Source organism: Chlamydomonas reinhardtii, chromosome 1 (genome assembly GCF_000002595.2).
Source record: "Chlamydomonas reinhardtii strain CC-503 cw92 mt+ chromosome 1, whole genome shotgun sequence".
NCBI classification, from domain to species: domain Eukaryota; kingdom Viridiplantae; phylum Chlorophyta; class Chlorophyceae; order Chlamydomonadales; family Chlamydomonadaceae; genus Chlamydomonas; species Chlamydomonas reinhardtii.
The window spans coordinates 1,051,540-1,069,900 of NC_057004.1; the positions used below are offsets into that span (position 1 = coordinate 1,051,540).

An 18,361-nucleotide genomic window follows, 5' to 3' on the forward strand; every position below is an offset into this window, starting at 1 on the left:
GAGCATCGTCGTGGGCGACGCCAAAAGCGCTGATGAATGAACGGCTTGGCCCAGTCGATGTGGGTTGGCGCTTGGGAAAATGCTTGTTACTGCTGAGTGGTCTAGCAGATACTAGGACCACGTATTGCACGGAAATAGCCTTGCACGGCTGTGTTGACCTTTCACCTCAGCAGCATGAGGGCCTTCCTGCCAGCAGCGCCAGGCGCGAGCACCCATATTCGTAGCACTGCTAGGTCACAATGCATCGGGGTTTCTCGCCCATCAGCCCGGCCTCAGCGGACGATGCTGCCCAGTCGCGCTGTGGGCGAGGGCGAGGGCGCTTCTGTTAACACCGAAGTAAGTCCATCTTAGCACTTCTCGGTGGTATGAGGGGTTTGGAGCCGAAAGCGACCAGCGCTGACTGGTTCAGGCGTCAAAACCCTGGACGTGTTGCTGCCCAGCGGTGTCACGCCCTTCGCACGGCGCCCCTCAACGCATACTGGCATGAGCTGTAAGAATCGCACTTGTCAGTGTTGTTGAAAACGCGGAACGCAACACTTTGCAGGTGGTACGGGCGGTGGCTGAGGAGCAGCAGCCGCAGCAGCAGCAGCAGCCCGCGGAGCTGCCGCCCTCGCCTGTGGCTGAGGCACTGGCGGACGAGGTCGGCACCGCCGCCACCGTACGGGCGGTGCAGCAGCAGCAGCAGGCGGAGCAGGTGCGGCAGCAGCACAACCGGGGGGAGGGCGGGGGAGGCTGGGTGCTGGCCAAGGGGGGCTGTTGGGCGTTGGTGTTTGGGGTGGCAGTGAGCAACATGCGTTGCCAGCGGTTGGGCCTGGTGCAAGTGGCGGGGAGCAGAGGAGCAGCATCCACGTGTATTGAGCATCATGATGACTGGCTTGAGCTTCATCATTGACCTGTAATGAGGCTCTCGGCTGGACCTCCTGTGCACGTGCCATTCCCACGCCAACCGGAATCTCCCCTCCCCCTTCGCGCCTTCGCTCCACCACGCCGTGTGCGCTCCAACGCCAGGCCGCCGCGGCGCTGACGGCGGAGGTGTTGGAGCGCGAGGTGGGCCGCCGCCGCAACTTCGCCATCATCTCACACCCCGATGCGGGTAAAACCACCATGGTGAGTGGGCTCGCAGCGGGTAAGCGTAGGGTAGTGGTGAGTGCATGCAGCCTAGCGTCGTGGTGAGCGGGCTAGCAGCGGGTGTGACGGGTGTGAGGGCGTGGGTGTGAGGGGTATGGGCGTGAGGGATGTGGGCGTGAGGGGTGTGGGTGTGGGGTGTGGGGTTCTTGGGTGTTTGGGTGTGGTGAGAGTGTAGATGAGGTGGGTATGGGCATGAATGGTGTGGGCGCAAGGGCGTGAGGGGTGTGTGCGTGTGTGTGTGTGTGTGCGTGCGTGTGTGTGTGTGTGTGTGTGTGTGTGTGTGTGTGTGTGTGTGTGTGTGTGTGTGTGTGTGTGTGTGTGTGTGTGTACACAAATTCTCGCCGCAACGTCACCACGCCACGCACTCGCACACACGCACACACAGACCGAGAAGCTGCTGCTGTACGGCGGCGCCATCCACGAGGCCGGAGAGGTCAAGGCGCGCAGGTGGGTGGCGGCAGAGGGGTGGGGGGTGGAGAGGGGGGCCGGAGGGGGCGAGCAGACGGGGTGGGGGCGGACCGCGGCAGGGGTTGTAGATGCGTGGGAGAAGGACCACGAATGGTAATGTCTTGGGCACGGTAGTAAAAGCAGGACCCCGAGCCTGGAGCTTGCTGTGGCGCCCACGCATCAGAGCTCTCGCCCAAGCAGCCGGCTCACCAACCCTCCCTCTTTGCCCCATCCCCAACCAACCACCCCTGACCGACCCCTCATTCTCTCCCTCCCCCTCATCCTCTTCCTCCTCCCCTCCCCTCCCTCTCCCTCCCCTGCTCTCCCTTTTTCCATTCCCTGCTTCAGGTCCTCCCGCTCCGCCACGTCCGACTGGATGGAGCTGGAGAAGCAGCGCGGCATCTCCATCACCTCCACAGCCCTCACCTTCGAGTACTGCGGCTGCCAGCTGAACCTGCTGGACACGCCCGGTCACCAGGTGCGGGGCTATGTGTGTGTGTGTGCGTGTGTGTATGTGTGTGTATGTGTGTGTGTGGGGGGGGGGCGGAAAGCTGGTGTAATAATCTCCAGTAGACATCATCTCCAATGTCAATGGTGTGTAGGGGGTAGGTCGAGGCAGACCCTTGTTGGGACGGGTGCAAAAGGGCGGGCGCACGCGGTAACTCGCATTGAGCTGCGTGTATCGGTGTGTTATAAAAAAGCCCGCCCAAGCGGTGCCGGAGTTACTTGCGGATACCTACCGAATACCGAGCGTCGTCTTGCCGCGTTGACCCCGGTAGTCATACTTACCCGCAAAACGCCTGGAACCCCCCGTGTATCGGTGTGTGCACATCCTCCCCTTCTTCCTTCTCCCACCCTCTCCCTCTCGCTCACTCCCCCTCCCCCCGTCGGTCATCGGTACGCACAACACAACACCTGCTGTCTACTTCGCTACACTTCTCTGTGCAATCCCCCTCCCCCCTGCCTGTGCTCCGCTAGTTTCGCAGTGTTTGGTTTTGTTTGGGCTGGTATTCCCAACCCCCGCCTCCCCCTCGCCCCTGCCCCCCATGCCGCCCAGGACTTCAGCGAGGACACCTACCGCACCCTGGCCGCCGCCGACAACGCCGTGCTGCTGGTGGACGGAGCCAAGGGCATCGAGCCGCAGACACGCAAGGCGAGTGGAGGGGGGTGGGGTGGGGTAGAGAGGGCAGGATCAAACGAGAGGGTTATGGGTTGTGGGCGAGACAGGAGGCGGGGCGATGGGAGGCGGTGTGGAGGCAGTGGAGATGCGGGGTCCGGGGGGCCGCTGTCCTCTGAACAGGGAGGCGTGTAAAGACATCGGTCTGGGCCTTATGTGGGCCCACACACCGTTTGGGGCCCCGCCCTGATCCGCTTGCGACGCCGCATGGCCCTCAGCCTCACCTGCGCTGCGCTTCTCGCTGGCTCTGGCCTCGGGGGTGGGGGGGTGCGCACACCCCGTCACATTTTTATTGCAATGCTGCTCCTCCTGTCACTGAACCCACCTCTCCCTCCATTACCTCCCCCACCCACCACAGCTGTTTGCAGTGGCTCGGCTGCGCGGCCTGCCCGTGTTCACCTTTGTGAACAAGATGGACCGGTGGGTGGGTGGGAGGATGGGTGGGAGGGAGGGTGCGCCAGAGGTCCACATCAGCCCCTTAGGCAGGCATGTATGCCCTGCCCCGCCCTGAATTTCACGCACACCTTCGTACATGCATACAAACACACACACACACACACACACACACACACACACACACACACACACACACACACACACACACACACACACACACACACACCGCCATCCGCACACCGCCCCCACACCGCCCAACCCTAACCCCACGCCACCTACATCGCCCACACCGCCCAACCTCTCTCCCCCGCCGCAGCCCCGCCCTGAACGGCTTTGAGATCATAGAGCAGCTGGAGAAGGAGTTCGGGCTGCAGAGCTACCCCGTCAACTGGCCCATCGGCAGCGGCGACCGCTTCGTGGGGGTGTACCACAGACCCACACAAAAGGTGTGTGTGTGGGGGGGGGTAGCCATCCATGGGATGGTGTGTATCATATATGAAGTGAAGGGGGGAGGGGAAGAGGGTGAGAAGGGGCGGGGGTAACGGGATGATAGGTGCGGGCGAGCAAGCGGCCTGGAGGTGGAGGGCAGCAGGGCACGTGGTTGGGAAGACGCGTGCAAGGGTCCTTGAACGTGCTGCGCTTTCAAGAGGAAAGGAAAGGAAAAGAAAGCGTTGTGCCCCCATTTGCTTCCAACTGGTCTCCCTCTGCCACCACCCAAACCTTCAACCCACACCTCCCACTCACCCGCCTCCCCCCTCCCCCTCCGCTGCCCCCTTGCTCAGGTGGTGCTGTACGAGAAGCGCGGCCAGGCGGGTCGCGCCAAGGGCGCCTCCAAGTCCGAGTACGAGCTGTCTGACCCGGAGCTGCGGCAGCTGATTGAGCCCGACCTGTGGGAGCAGCTGCAGGAGGACGTGGAGCTGCTGGAGGTGGGTGAGGAGCATGGGGTGGGCGTGCTGTGTGTGTGTGTGTGTGTGTGTGTGTGTGTGTGTGTGTGTGTGTGTGTGTGTGTGTGTGTGTGTGTGTGTGTGTGTGCTGTGTGTGTGTGTGTGTGGTGTGGGGGGGGGGGGCTGATGCACCAGCCCCAGTGAGCGACGTTGGGCCTGAGAGTGGGTGGGATAGGGTGGGCGTTAAAGCAAAGTACGTGTGAAAAGGGCCGTGCATGTTAGGGGGGAGGTCAGCCGCTGCGATGTCGCCCGCTTGTCGACGATGTCATACAGCACAAGCAATCACATAGTCCTCCTGCCCGTCCACTGCTGCCCACGCACACAGACCTTCATCCAACAAGCCGCGAAGCCAGGTGCGGGCGGTGGGGGGGGAGGGTTGTAAATTCCAGCCCAAACTAAACCAAAGCAAGCGAAAACGGGCGGAGCACAGGCAGAGGCGTTAGTTGCAAGTGATAATGCTTATGGGATGGGGGCCGAGGCGTCGTGGAGCAGCAGGGGCAAACTGTGTTTCGTGTCAGCTGTCACGTGACACCACCCCCACCATCCACCTGCTTCTGATCCACGGTCCTAGCCAAACACGGAAACACCGTATGTATGTCACACTCCACTCCACTCCACTCCACCCTCCAGCGCCCCCGCGCGTCTCTGCTACTCCAGGTCCTCCCCTGCACATTCTGTTGCCTCTGTTGCTCGTGCCCCCCGTCTTAACCATAACACACTTGCACACACAAACAAAAACGCCGCTACGTCGCAGGCCCCGCCGCCACCCGCAGCGGTGTGGCTGTGGCGCCCACCTCGCCCAATTTCACAGGACTGGTCTTCAAGCTGCAGGTGCGGAGGGTGGGGGTAGCCGTTCATGCCCCTGGGAGGGGGGGGTTGTAAATACCAGCCCAAACTAAACCAAAACCAACGAAAACGAGAGTGCAGGCAGAGGCGTTAGTTGCGAGCGATAATACTTATGGGATGTGGGTCGAGGCGTCGTGGAGCAGCAGGACGAGCGGCGCCGGCGATAAATGTCGCCGCCCGGGCTCGGTGACGCGCACAACAGCACAAGACAGGCACGCGGACGCGACAAGCAAAACCCACGACTTACCTGGCGACCAGGAAAGCAGCCCCGACGCCAGGCAGGGAGCGTCGGGCCAGGAGCACGACATGTGGGAAAGGGGCAAGGCAAAAATCGGAAGGGCAGGGCACAGTGAAAGGGCCGAGGCGTGTCGGCAGTAGGATAAAGAAGGGATAACAAAGACAAGACTACACACAAGCCCAGGCGGCGAAAGAGGCAGAGAGGGCGTGAGGCAAGGGTTAAGAGGTAGATGTGGGAGGCATGGGGACCAGTTAGGGGAGAGATGACGGGGTGCTGGGCAGTGTGCGGGCCGCGTACGGCTCCCCACAGGCACTGCCAGCCTGGATGCCCCGCACGCAGAGGGGGCACCCAGATGCAGGGATGGTTAGTCGGGAGGAAGGGCGGGGCATGCAGGTGGCGCGCACAGGCAGGTGACACGGCGGGCCGTCAGGGAATGTCAGCGGGTACTCACGGGGGGTTGGCGGGCGGGGGAATAAAATAATGCTAAGGGGCTAGGGTAGTCCGGCAGCCGGCGGTGGGGCAGGTGGCGGCGCGCCACGAAGGTAGACATGGAGCCGGGCGAGGAGGTCAAGGGGTTGATGGGGCTGGGTAGGGGGGGCGGGGGGCTCCGGGTGACCACGGCGGACGAAGTAGAACAGGTGGGGGTTACGCCAGAGAAGGGTGGTGAATTGGCGGAACATGCACGGCCGGGAGTAGCCTTGCGCACTGAGGGCGGCCACCAGCTGTGCGGCCTCGTAGGCAAAGTTTTCCACGCACTTGATGACGCGGGCCAGGCGATGAAACTGGCTGACGAAGATGTTCCGCTTGCACTGCTCATTGACGGAGGAGTGGCGGGCGACGAAACGGGAGAGGCGGACCCCACCAAAGGCTGGCTGCTCACGCTTGTCGTACAGCTGGGTGACGATCCAGCAGCGGCCCAGGTGCACGGTGGAGCAGAGGAGGACGTCGAGGAAGGGGACGCAGGAGGGCGGGAGGTGGGGGTGGGACTGCTCAGGGACAGCCAGGGCCGGTGGGTAGAGGCCACGGAGGCCCTCATAGGACTGGGAGGTGTAGAGCAGGTGCTTAAGCCAGGGGTTGTTAAGGCATAACAGGTCGTCCAGGAACCGCCGACTGAGCCGGAACCGCCGCAGGATGGCACGTTGGGTGGGGTTGAGGGTGCCGATGCGGGACTGGCATAGGGGGTGAGGAATGGATTGGGTGGCGGAATAGGACAGCCGAGGCGGGCGGCAACCGCCAGCAATGGTGGGCGGCGGGATGGGTTACTGCTTATGCTTGACCTGTCAACCGTCTTTCTCTTCTTTTCTGTAACCTGCAGCCCCTCTAATCCCCCCCCCCTCGCTACCCTTCTCTGTACCCATCCTTGCAACCCCCCCCCCCACACACATACGGCATTTCCGCCCCCCTCACCCCCCGCCATCCAGGCCAACATGGACCCCAAGCACCGCGACAAGGTGGCGTTCGTGCGCGTGGTGTCGGGTGAGTGGGCGGCTGGGGCTGGGCGAGCAAATTATTCAGGTTGCCTCGACGCCATAGATAGTGTACCCTTCCACTCATATTTGACTTACCCAGCTACATCTCCTGTATCTTCTTCCGGGCTTCTTGATGAAGCACGTCAACTAACACACATCAACGCACGTCAACCAAACCAAACCAGCTCTCCCCTCGTACACACATACTCAGGCAAGTTCGAGAAGGGCATGAAGGTGCGGGTGGCCCGCAGTGGCCGCACCGTGACGCTGGCGGCGCCGCAGCGCATGTTCGCCAACGAGCGCCAGACGGTGCAGGAGGGGTTTGCGGGAGACGTCATCGGCCTCACCAACCCCGGAGCTTTCGCCATCGGTGCGTCTCGTGCGTCCCTTGACGCCGCGCCCGTGTCTTGTCGTGTCCTGTTGTGTTGTGTTGTGTTGTGGTGTGGTATGCTGTGGGCGTTGCAGCCCGCCTCAGCGCGCTGCTACGCACAGCATGAGCAGCGGACTTCCCTCACTGCGGCCCCCAGACCCCTGCCTCACCACACCACACCTCACCTCACTTCCCCGCCCCTTTCTCCCATGCCCCCAGGCGACACGCTGGTGACGGGCCCCACGCTGGCCTTCCCGCCCATCCCCACCTTCTCGCCCGAGCTGTTTGCCTACCTGCGCTGTCCGCCCAACCAGAAGAAGCCCTTCCTCAAGGGGGTGGAGGGTGAGATCGCAGGGGAGCGAGCGGGGGAGGGTTGGAGTGGAGTGGAGGTTGAGAGCGAGTGAGAGGGTTGGAGTGGAGGGTGAGCGGTGTTGACATTCAGCCATACGGGCATCCTTAGCACCACCACCACCTCGCATTTCTCCTTCCCTGCCTGCTTCCCCCTGTTCTTCCCCTCCCTCCTTTGGTTTGGTATAGCTTGGGCTGGTATCACAACCCCCTCCTTCCTGCTACATCGCCCGCTGTTCCAATTCTCAGTGCTCGTACCCTGGTCCCATTGCCTCACCATCCCTGTCCCCGCCACCTGCCTGTTTAGGCCTGCTGGGCGAGGGTGCCGTACAGGTGCTGTACAGCACTGACGAGTACATCACCGACCCCGTGCTGGCGGCGGTGGGGCAGCTGCAGTTCGAGGTGGTGCAGTACCGCATGAAGGTAGGCGTGGGGGGTGGGGTGGGTGACTTCTCCCCCGTGGCCTCCTTGCTTCCTTGTCTCCTGCTTGACATGCAAGCTGGGGTGGAGGTCTTCGTAAAGGACCGATACTGGGGAAATGGTCCATGGCCCTCTCCCTTGCCGTAAACCTACCTTGCCGTACATCTTTTTTGCACACTTCACAGGACGAGTACGGCGTGGACACCACGCTGGAGCCGCTGTCGTACAACGTGGCGCGCTGGGTGGCGGGCGGCTGGGGGGTCCTGGAGGGCTGCGGGCGGCTGTTCAACACGACGGTGATGAAGGATGTGTACGGGCGGCCCGTGCTGCTGTTCAGGAACGAGTTCGCGCTGCAGCAGGTGGGGGCGGGAGCGGGTGCGTGGGGATATCTGTGGAGAGCTGAAGGGGACAGGAGGGGAGGTGGCGTGCGGAATGCGGTTGCCGTTTCCAGTCCGTTGCCGTTCTCTGGATCAAAAGTAGGGCCGAATTGTGGAGGTTTAGAGCGGTAGTGGGTCAGGTGGCTGCGAGTGTGTACGGCTTCAGCCATTGCTTCTGGTATGTCTGCCATCTCGTCCTTGGCTTCCCTGCCGGCACAACCACCGCAAACGACCGCCGCCCCCCCCCCCCTTGCCCACTGCCCCTTGTTTGCACTGCTCTAATGCCTCAAACCCTCTTACGCGCACGCACTAATGATACCCCTTCCGTGCAACCGCGCACACACACACACGACCACACACACACACACACACACACACACACACACACACACACACACACACACACACACACACACACACACACACACACACACACACACACACACACACACACACACACACACACACACACACACACACACACACACACACACACACACACACACACACACACACACACACACACACACACACACACACTCACACACACACACACACACACACACACACACACAATCTCTCCCACATGCCCACATCGCCCCTCCCCACAAACACACAGGTGCTGGGCGAGCATGCGGACAAACTGGGTGAGCTGAGCCCCTACGCCCTACCGCCCGACGTGTAGAAGCACTGCTTGGGTGACGGGTAGGACGGTGGCGCTGGAGAGCTTGGAGTGCGACTGTGTGCAGCAGCAGCCGCTGCGCGACAGCTACTTACAGCATCAGGGGTGTACGTGTGTGTGCGTGTGAATGAGTGAGTGATTGAGTGAGCGAGGTATCACGGGGGGCTCAGAAGGGCCCGAGCAAAGAGCGAGTTGTAGTAGGGAGGCAGGAGTGTGCGGAGCGGTGCAATGGCGCAGCAGAGGGGAGCACGAACGGGTCAGACTGCGTGATTAGGCGAAACAGGAAGAAAGACGTACAGGGTCCCACCAGCACGCGTCGTAGGGCCACAAGGGGGTTACCCCTGGATGTGAGAGGGCCGGTTTTGCCATGAGCCGTCCAGGCAGCCGTGTAGCAAGGACAGGGATGCACAATGCGGGTGGAGGCATGGAGGTAGGGCCATCTGAATGTTTGGGTTACGTGTAGACACCAGTACGGATTTACAATCCTCCACAACTGCTGAGACTTGAGCGGCAGAAGCAGGCACGCAGCGGATTGTGATTTTTGAACCTCAGTTCGGTTCTACGCTCTTCAAGTTCGGGTTTGCCAAAGAGCAGGGTACGTTGCGAAGTATGTACTATGTACTAGTACACCGTCCTTGGTAGTACAATACGTGGGAAAATACGCGTTTTTTAGCATGGGCATTACCATCCCCAGAACCGCGACGTCTCCGCCGCCAACGTGATCCGTGTGCTCCTCCTGCTGAAGCTGATGGGCTTCGAGCGGCCGACCAAGCTGCAGCGGCCGCCATGGCCGCCGCCGGCGGCGGGGCCGGGCTGAGAGCCTGAACGGCGCTAGCAGGGCGTGGGGCTGAGGGTGCACGTGTTGATTGGCGGCGAGTGACGTGACTAGTTTGTTAGCTGCGGGTTAGCACGGACTGTGCACCCCACCCAACCGGCCATGTCCGGATTTGCGGGGATGCCAAAGGCCCCCAACATAGAGGCGTGTGCTTAGTAGGCGCCCGCGTCAAGGTGGCCCCGGGATCAGCCCTTTTCCTGCCATAAGGCAGCCACCTCCTTGTTTTAGGCATTACAGAAAAGGGAACGTGTACTGATTGGGACATCCATGGGCATCCCAAGAGATGCTGAGCCGGGCGGCCCCTGGAGCCACCTGCAGCCGGCGGTCTCTCCTTTTCTTCTCTTCTCTTTCTCCTCTTGCCCTGTCGGGGTTCTGGTCTGCGGGACCAGGCTGTCCTCGGGTCTCTGTGCCCAGCAGTAGGGGAGGAGCGTGTCTGCCCCTGGTCAACTCTGTAAGGATGAAACCTCAAAAAAAAAGGCGGGGGGAGCGTGTCTGCCCCTGGTCAAACTCTGTAAGGATGAAGCCTTAGAAGCCTTAAAAAAAGGCAGCCCCTGCCTAACCCTGGGCTAGCCGTTCGCGGTGCCGCCACAAGACTGCCAGCAGCCGCCCTGGGCGGGATGGGTCGCAGCGGTCAGTCCCGGCGGCCGGTTCTGTTTCCGATGTGGACGCAGAGGAGGCAGAGAGGCAAGCAGAGAAGAGGCAAACAAGGCAAGCACCCACCAGGCAACCCTCAACACCCCACAGCAGTAGAGGGGAGCGTGTCTGCCCCTGGTCAACTCTGTAAGGATGAAGCCTAAAAAAAGCGTTGCCTCTGTTGTGGGTCGTACGGCGCCTGTCCGGGTATGCGTTTTGCTTTCTTTTTTTGAGGCTTCATCCTTACAGAGTTGACCAGGGGCACACACGCTCCTCCCCTTCTGCTGGGCAAAGATACCCGAAGACAGCCTGGTAGAGCCTGGTACATCACCGATCTCTATGTTCCGGGCCACCCGCCCGTCACGTGCGTGTGGCCTTCCAGCAGCCCGGCCAACACGATGAGCGGGCGGTGCTGGCGGAACCGCTGTTCTACAACACCGCCATCACCAGCAGGGACGCTGCCGAGCCTCTGGCGCCACCGCCCGAGCCCCTGCCCCCTGGTTTGCCCATCACTGTGCGGCAGCTCCTGGCCTCTCCGGAGGCAACCCGTCAGCACCCGGCCCTCCAGGCGGCCTATGCAGCCATCCCGCCTGAGTGGATGCAGGCAAAGTAGTAGGGTGGTAGTGCGTCTGCCACCGCAACCTTGTAAGGATGAATTTTTTTAAAAAAAGGCCCTGCAACCGCCTATGCCTCCTCCGCCACCGCCCACCTGGCTGGTGGCGCCCACGGGGGACTGGGCGTCCGCCCCTGATGGGGGGCTGTTCCAGGTGACTTTGTCTGGCCGGGTGCTTCTGGCCGCCCCGGACCATCCCGCACCAGGCTCGGTGGCGGACTGGGCCGCAGGCCCGCAGCCTGCATTCTTTTTTAAAAGTCATCCTGCATGCTGCCAGCCCGTAAGAAGCAGGCGCTGTGGACGCTGGCCGAGCGCCTGGCGTATGATACTGCAGCGCCTGGCGAAAAGGCCCTCGCGTGGCCCATGGAGCCCCACCTGATCGGCCCGTGGGCGGGCGCAGCTCCAGTGCTACCCGCTGCTGCACGGCCACGGCGAGCTGGATTTCTTGCAGTATGAAGTGTGCGAGGCTCGGCAACGCCTTTTTTTTTGGAAGTCATCCTTACAAGGTTGCAGTGGTAGACGCACTACCACCCGACTGCCAAGGCAGCCTGGATCATATCACAGAACCTCGATAGGGCCAGAGATCAGAGAAGAGAAGAGAAATTTGTACCACCACACACCTACTGGAGACCTCAACAGCTAGGTGACACCACACACCTACTGGAGTTCTCAACAGCTAGGTGACAACCACAGCCACTGTCTTGACCACACAGATCATCTAGAGCTCTCCAGTTGACAGGCCCAGAGCTCCACTTGAATCTTGGATCTTGAACTTGAAAGCTCTCCAGTGGCAGGCCCAGAGCTCCAGCCTCGTACCCCATCCAGGGACTCCCTGCACCACAGGGGGGGGGGTCTACACACCACCAAGGTGTGGATGGGTTTTGGTAAACCAGGACCCTTCCTGGTGGGGTGACCGGGATGCTCTTGGTGAAACCGGACTGCCCGCTTGCCCGGCACCCTGCTGAGGGGGTTGTAGATCTCCGGAAGTGGTAGTTCTCTACATACGGTAGTACATACGTGGGAAAATACGCGTTTTTAAGCATGTATGGGCATTACCATTTTTTTAGGCATTACGTGCGGCCAGCCTAACGCACATCTTCCTGGAGTGTCCAGCGCAGGCGAGGACGTGGCTGCAGCAGCTGTGGGCCTGCGTTGCGCCCCAGGCAGCGGCGCCGCCAGTGACGGACGCGGGCTTCATGCTGGGGGACCGCATGGGTATGTGGGCCTCAGGCCCGCGGGGGGCGGGCGCGGTGCTGTGGAGCACTTTGCGGACCACCTTCTTATACGCCGTCTGGTGTGCGTACTGGTCCACTACAACCACTACGGCGCAAACTTCGCAGCCTGGCTGGCGCGCAGCTTTCGCTGCCGCATCGACGACGAGCTTCGCGAGGTGGGGCAGGCGGAGGTGGGGCCGGCAGAGGTGGGGCAGGCGGAGGCGGCGGGGCAGGAGGCGGGGCAGGAGGCGGGGCAGGAGGCGGGGCAGGAGGCGGGGCAGCGTGCAGCGGCGCAGCTGACCACCACGGCGGCGCAGCATTTCCACAATAACCCGGTGGCTCTGGACCCCTGGCTCCACCGCACCTCTGCGGCAGCCGGGCTGCAGAACACGCCGGCGAGAGAACTGCAGTCGTATGCGTCCCCGTCCCAGCAGTCAGGTGAGGGGCCGCGGCGGTCCGCGCGGCTGCAGGAGCAGGCGGCGGGCGGGGCGGGGCCTAGCACAGGGCCTGCCACGGCGGCGGCGGCAGCAGCAGCGGCAGTGGAGGGCGACCCACGCATGCCGCCCCCGGATGCGTCCCTTCTGCGGGGTATGTGGCAGAGGCTGTGGGACAGCCACGCCAGTCGGGGGGCCAAGGTACTTGTGTACCGGCTGCAACATGCTTACCTGCCTTGTGGGCTGTACAGGGCGGGCAAGGGAATTCGTCCACGGGTGACCACGGGGTGCTGGCGGTTGGGGGCGCACTGTCCTCACCCCGCCTGCGGGCCACCTGGCCCGCGGGCGTGGGCCAGCCTGACGCACATCTTCCTGGAGTGTCCAGCTTATGCGCAGGCGAGGACGTGGCTGCAGCAGCTGTAGGCCTGCGTTGCGCCCCAGGCAGCGGCGCCGCCAGTGACGGACGCGGGCTTCATGCTGGGGGACCGCATGGGTATGTGGGCCTCAGGCCCGCGGGGGGCGGGCGCGGTGCTGTGGAGCACTTTGCGGGCCACCTTCTTGTACGCCGTCTGGTGTGCGTACTGGTCCCGCGAGCCTGCTAAGCAGACGTCGGAGCATGTGGTTCGGGAGGTTGTCAGCGAGCTGCGCAGGGTGATGCGGCTGCGCTTCACTGCCGCCACGCTAACCCCTGAAACCCTGTCGGCTCTGCCCACTCAGCTTCTCACCGCACAGCTCAAGGCGGCTAAGCTGGAGCACTTTGTTGCCATCTGGACGACGGGTGGCGCGCTGTGTGAAGTGGAGGAGGTTCAGGGTGGGTCACCGAAGTTGAACTTGCGGCTGACGCTTGCATCACCTGTGCAGGCCCCCTAGGTTTCCTTTCGGGCGGCGGTTCGTTCCAGGCGCTGGCGTGGCGTTTATCGTCATCAGCTTATCTGGCGCCCATGTGTTTTAGCTCTGGCTGGCGTCGCAGCGCCTGGGCGGCTGTGGGACTTCCTGCACAGCGCGTCTTGCAGCGGGCTGGAGCCCGCTTAGTCAGCGCCACATCTGGCCCGCTTAGTTTTCTGCTTGTGTCTCCTCTGCCGGTTCTCCTGGGGTGTTGCTTAAGCAACCGACTTGTGGGGGTGGGGTGGGTTTGGGCGGGGCGAGTGCGTAGCGCTGGTGTTTTCTTTCCTGGCGCGCGGTGGTGGTGGTTCTTGCGGTTAGGCTGTGGTGTAGGTTGGTGCTTGGGTTAGGTCCGGCGGTGTTTTTGTGCAACCCCTCCCGGGGGGCGGGGGGGCCAGCCTCCTGCTCTGTCTGCCGGGTCGGGGTGGGGTGTGGTGGGATGGGTGGGGGTGGTTGGTGGCGGTTTTCGAGGTGTTTGCTTTCTGTTTTCTTCTCTTTTCTTCTCTTCTTGCCCTGTCAGGGTTCTGGTCTCGGGGACCAGGCTGCTTTCAGGCAGCAGGGGGGCAGCGCGTCTGCCCCTGTTCAACCTTGTAAGGATGATTCCTCAAAAAAAAAAAGGCGGAGGCGGCGGGGCCGGCAGAGGCGGGGCCCCGGGGCGCGGTGCACGTGCTGTGGCACTACCACTTCTCCGCCTTCCGCCGAAGGAAGCGGCGCCTTTACTAAAGTTTTTCTCCTTTCCCACGTTCCATGTCCCGCAGCTCCGTACTCCAGCCACGGAAAAGCTGGACAAGCTGGCATGGAGCATGGCGCATGCCGTGCTCTACGACGGCGAGTTAGAGCAGCCGCGCTGGTGGGTGGGTTGGGCCCAGGGCGCCGCCGCGCAAGCCGCGGGCGCGGCGGCGGCGGCGGCGGCACAGGGCGCCGGCCCTGCGGGCGGGTCCGCCGCCGCGCAAGCCGCGGGCGCGGCGGCTGCGGCGGCGGCACAGGGCGCCGGCCCTGCGGGCGGGGCCGCCGCCGCGCAAGCCTGGACCGCCCTCGTTGACTACGTCAACACCCAGCGTGCGTCGAAAAGGGCCGCAGAGCTGTTGCTGTGGGAGGTCAAGGGGGCGCAGGCCACGTACAAGAAGGCCAGCACGCGGCACATGGAATGGGCCGCGGAGATTCTCGCAGGCCTTGAGGCACGCCGCGATCAGCTGGGGGCGCAGGTGCAGCAACTGACGCAGGCGCAGCCGTTGACGCGAGAGGACACGCAGCGGCTTGCGTCCTTGCGCCGGGAACTGCATCGCGCTCGTCCGTTCACGCTGACCCCCAGCCCCTCCTTCGCGCCGATCTATGTGCCCCTTGACAACACGTCCATGGCCCGCCTTCCTGGGCTGCTGCCCACCCTGGCAAGGCGCCATGGCGAGGTCTTCGCCGGTGCAGGCGCGGGCGCCGTGGCACCCTCCTCGTTTGTCCAGGCCGCGTTTGGCGGCGGGGGCATGCAGTCGTCTGCCACGCTGAACGCCGTCGGCTGGGGCCTGTTCCAGCTCGGGGGTGTGACCTCCCGCAACGCCCCCTTCGCCAACTACATCACCACGGACGGGGTGGCCTGCAGCGTGGCGCGAGAAGCGCACAACAAGCCGCTGGCCAACTTGAAGCCGGCGACCGCGCCCGCCGATGCGGAGGAGCTGTGCACCCTGGAGGAGATGAAGGCCACGCAGATCATCGGTGTGGACCCGTGCGGGGGAGGGAATTGGTTCATGGCAGCACGGTCTCCGCTGTACCAGCCAGGGCCCTGGGCTTGGGAGGGTGTCAGCCCTGCCCAGCGCTCCCTGCTCGAGCTGCACGACAAGCAGCTGGATGCGCTATGAGGAGTTGTGCCCTGGGCAGCTGCCGCCGGAGCCGCGTCGCAGGCGCAAGGGTGGCGGGCGTAAGGGGGGCCACCGCCTCCTCAAAAAAAAAAAAAACCGCCGGAAGCAATCAAAGCACTGGCAGCCGCGAGCCAGGACAGCGCGGCGGCGGCGCCAGAAGCGGGGCCGATTCCATATGAGCATGGGCCACTGGCGGCACATGTCAGGCCTGGAACGACTCCAGCCAAACCGCCCACAGCTTGCGCCAGCCCTGCAGGAGTACGTCGGCGGCATCCCCACGGCGGCGACCGCGTCGGCGGCCCGGTTTGAAGAGCGCCTGCGCTACCTCTTCGTCAGTGGGGCGGCAGGGCAGGCGGCGGGGCAGGAGGCGGGGCAGGCGGCGGGGCAGGCGGAGGCGGCGGGGCCGGCAGAGGCGGGGTCCCGGGGCGCGTTGCACGTGCTGTGGCACTACCACGTCTCCGCCTTCCGCCGAAAGCGCTGGGCTGCGTTCATCCAGCGCGACCGCGCGCTCCACCGCGTCGCCAAGCAGCTCACGGGCGGCAGGCCCAAGGAGGAGGTGGTGGTGGGGTGGGGTTCGTGGGCCTTCCAGGGAGGGAAGGGCGGCTCCCCCATCTCCGTCAGGGGCGGGCGCGCGCCGACGGGGCGGCTCATCAAGCTGCTCCGTGAGCGCTACGCCAAGCATGTGTTCATCATCGATGAATACAAGACCTCCAAGGTGGGTGGGTTGAGTGGGATTGCAATTGCCGGTGGGTGGGTGGGCCGCTGGGTTTATGCCTGGCTTTAGCGGAACCATGCAGACCTGCTACAACTGTGGCCCCCCTCCCTCCCACCCTCCCGACCATGTAGACCTGCTACAACTGCGGGTGTCAGGAGATGGCCATCAAGCGGCTTGGGGGGCTGAAAGAGGGGCAGCAGCCCTGGTCGGTCAAAGTCTGCAACGACTGCTTGACGACCTGGGTGAGGACCGTGCATGTGCGGGGACGGCTGGGCACTGGGGACGGATTGATTGACAGGTTGACGGTTGGGACAGCTCATGTGCGCTCTCCTCTTCCTCCCCGTTCCCCATCCCCAGAACAGCGACGTCTCTGCCGCCAACGTGATCCGTGTGCTCCTCCTTATTTTTTTGAGGAATCATCCTTACAAGGTTGAACAGGGGCAGACGCGCTGCCCCCCTGCTGCCTGAAAGCAGCCTGGTCCCCGAGACCAGAACCCTGACAGGGCAAGAAGAGAAGAGAAGAGAAGAAAACCAGAAAACAAACACCTCAAAAACCGCCACCAACCACCCCCATCCATCCCACCCCACCCCACCCCGACCCGGCAGACAGAGCAGGAGGCTGGCCCCCCCGCCCCCCGGGAGGGGTTGCACAAAAACACCGCCGGACCTAACCCAAGCACCAACCTACACCACAGCCTAACCGCAAGAACCACCACCACCGCGCGCCAGAACAGAAAACACCAGCGCTACGCACTCGCCCCGCCCAAACCCACCCCACCCCCACAAGTCGGTTGCTTAAGCAACACCCCAGGAGAACCGGCAGAGGAGACACAAGCAGAACACTAAACGGGCCAGATGTGGCGCTGACTAAGCGGGCTCCAGCCCGCTGCAAGACGCGCTGTGCAGGAAGTCCCACAGCCGCCCAGGCGCTGCGACGCCAGCCAGAGCTAAAACACATGGGCGCCAGATAAGCTGATGACGATAAACGCCACGCCAGCGCCTGGAACGAACCGCCGCCCAAAAGGAAACCTAGGGGGCCTGCACAGGTGATGCAAGCGTCAGCCGCAAGTTCAACTTCGGTGACCCACCCTGAACCTCCTCCACTTCACAAAGCGCGCCACCCGCCGACCAGATGGCAACAAAGTGCTCCAGCTTAGCCGCCTTGAGCTGAGCGGTGAGAAGCTGAGTGGGCAGAGCCGACAGGGTTTCAGGGGTTAGCGTGGCGGCAGTGAAACGCAGCTGCATCACCCTGCGCAGCTCGCTGACCACCTCCCGAACCACATGCTCCGACGTCTGCTTAGCAGGCTCGCGGGACCAGTACGCACACCAGACGGCGTATAAGAAGGTGGCCCGCAAAGTGCTCCACAGCACCGCGCCCGCCCCCCGCGGGCCTGAGGCCCACATACCCATGCGGTCCCCCAGCATGAAGCCCGCGTCCGTCACTGGCGGCGCCGCTGCCTGGGGCGCAACGCAGGCCCACAGCTGCTGCAGCCACGTCCTCGCCTGCGCATAAGCTGGACACTCCAGAAAGATGTGCGTCAGGCTGGCCCACGCCCGCGGCTTTCGGGCAGCAGGGGGTCAGCGCAGGGGTTCGGGGTGTCCAACTCGGCGGTTAGCTGTCGGTTGCCACCGACATTTGGCCTCGACCCCCCCTGGAAGTGGCTTCCCTCGTGCGACTAAGCTTGAAACCTATAGGTATAATATCCTTAAGCTCCCCTGACACGTTGACAGGAGCCAAGACGGATGCTCTCGAATTAGCACTTCGCGGGCAGGCATGAAGCCTTGAAACCGCGTCCCCTGGACCCCGCGCATGCTCATGCCCCCCAAGTATGATAACTGTACGCCTGGGTCCATGCGCGCTGGTTGGGGACCTGCGCAGAGCACAGTAGAGCGCAAATGCGCGTTCAGACAGGCGCGCGCAGCAGGTTCTTCCCTTGAAGGGCTCCTTTTGACGCTAAGAATCGGCAAACGAACATGTGTATACACATAGCTGGTTCCTATGGGCTCAGAAATACATTATCGTGGTTTGCGAGGAAGAGTCGACATCGATTGAGGCTCTCCTGACGTTTCTGAAACGCTGTAGGGTGCGCAGCAACTTATGTAGCCATGATTCAGGCATAAAACATCTCGGCCGATTAAAAAGGCATACAAACGCCGATCGCCAAATGCCGATCGCGCGCGCACCATGTTCACCAACACCTGAAGCTTTCTTACGTTCTGTTGGTTTTGGTTGTCCTCTCATGCGTAGACAAATGCGTAAATGATATCTAAATGACATTAACTAGTCACGGAGTGGGAGTTTGAAGTTGGGCGACTGCATCCAAGCGTATTTTTGAGTAAAGG

General features: G+C 62.9%; 2 protein-coding genes across 2 annotated transcripts; both read left to right on the forward strand.

Annotated features, from left to right (window-relative positions):
* The first annotated feature begins 56 nt into the window (after window positions 1-56).
* Window positions 57-10,218, forward strand: CHLRE_01g006150v5 (uncharacterized protein). Its single transcript, XM_043058195.1, has 17 exons — window positions 57-336; window positions 545-694; window positions 1,009-1,107; window positions 1,514-1,575; window positions 1,924-2,053; window positions 2,633-2,728; window positions 3,111-3,172; window positions 3,465-3,594; window positions 3,931-4,074; window positions 4,418-4,445; window positions 4,847-4,923; window positions 6,598-6,652; window positions 6,857-7,015; window positions 7,235-7,357; window positions 7,671-7,786; window positions 7,969-8,142; window positions 8,780-10,218. Exons 1-17 carry the CDS (start codon window positions 283-285, stop codon window positions 8,843-8,845), a joined length of 1,725 nt encoding a protein of 574 aa, XP_042928109.1. The 5' UTR covers window positions 57-282; the 3' UTR covers window positions 8,846-10,218.
* Window positions 10,219-11,936: 1,718 nt separating this feature from the next.
* Window positions 11,937-16,558, forward strand: CHLRE_01g006202v5 (uncharacterized protein). The gene is made up of 5 exons (XM_043058196.1): window positions 11,937-12,532; window positions 14,212-15,294; window positions 15,542-16,018; window positions 16,150-16,260; window positions 16,376-16,558. The coding sequence occupies exons 1-5, from the start codon at window positions 11,969-11,971 to the stop codon at window positions 16,484-16,486; spliced, it is 2,346 nt and encodes a 781-aa protein (XP_042928110.1). The 5' UTR covers window positions 11,937-11,968; the 3' UTR covers window positions 16,487-16,558.
* The last annotated feature ends 1,803 nt before the right edge of the window (window positions 16,559-18,361 follow it).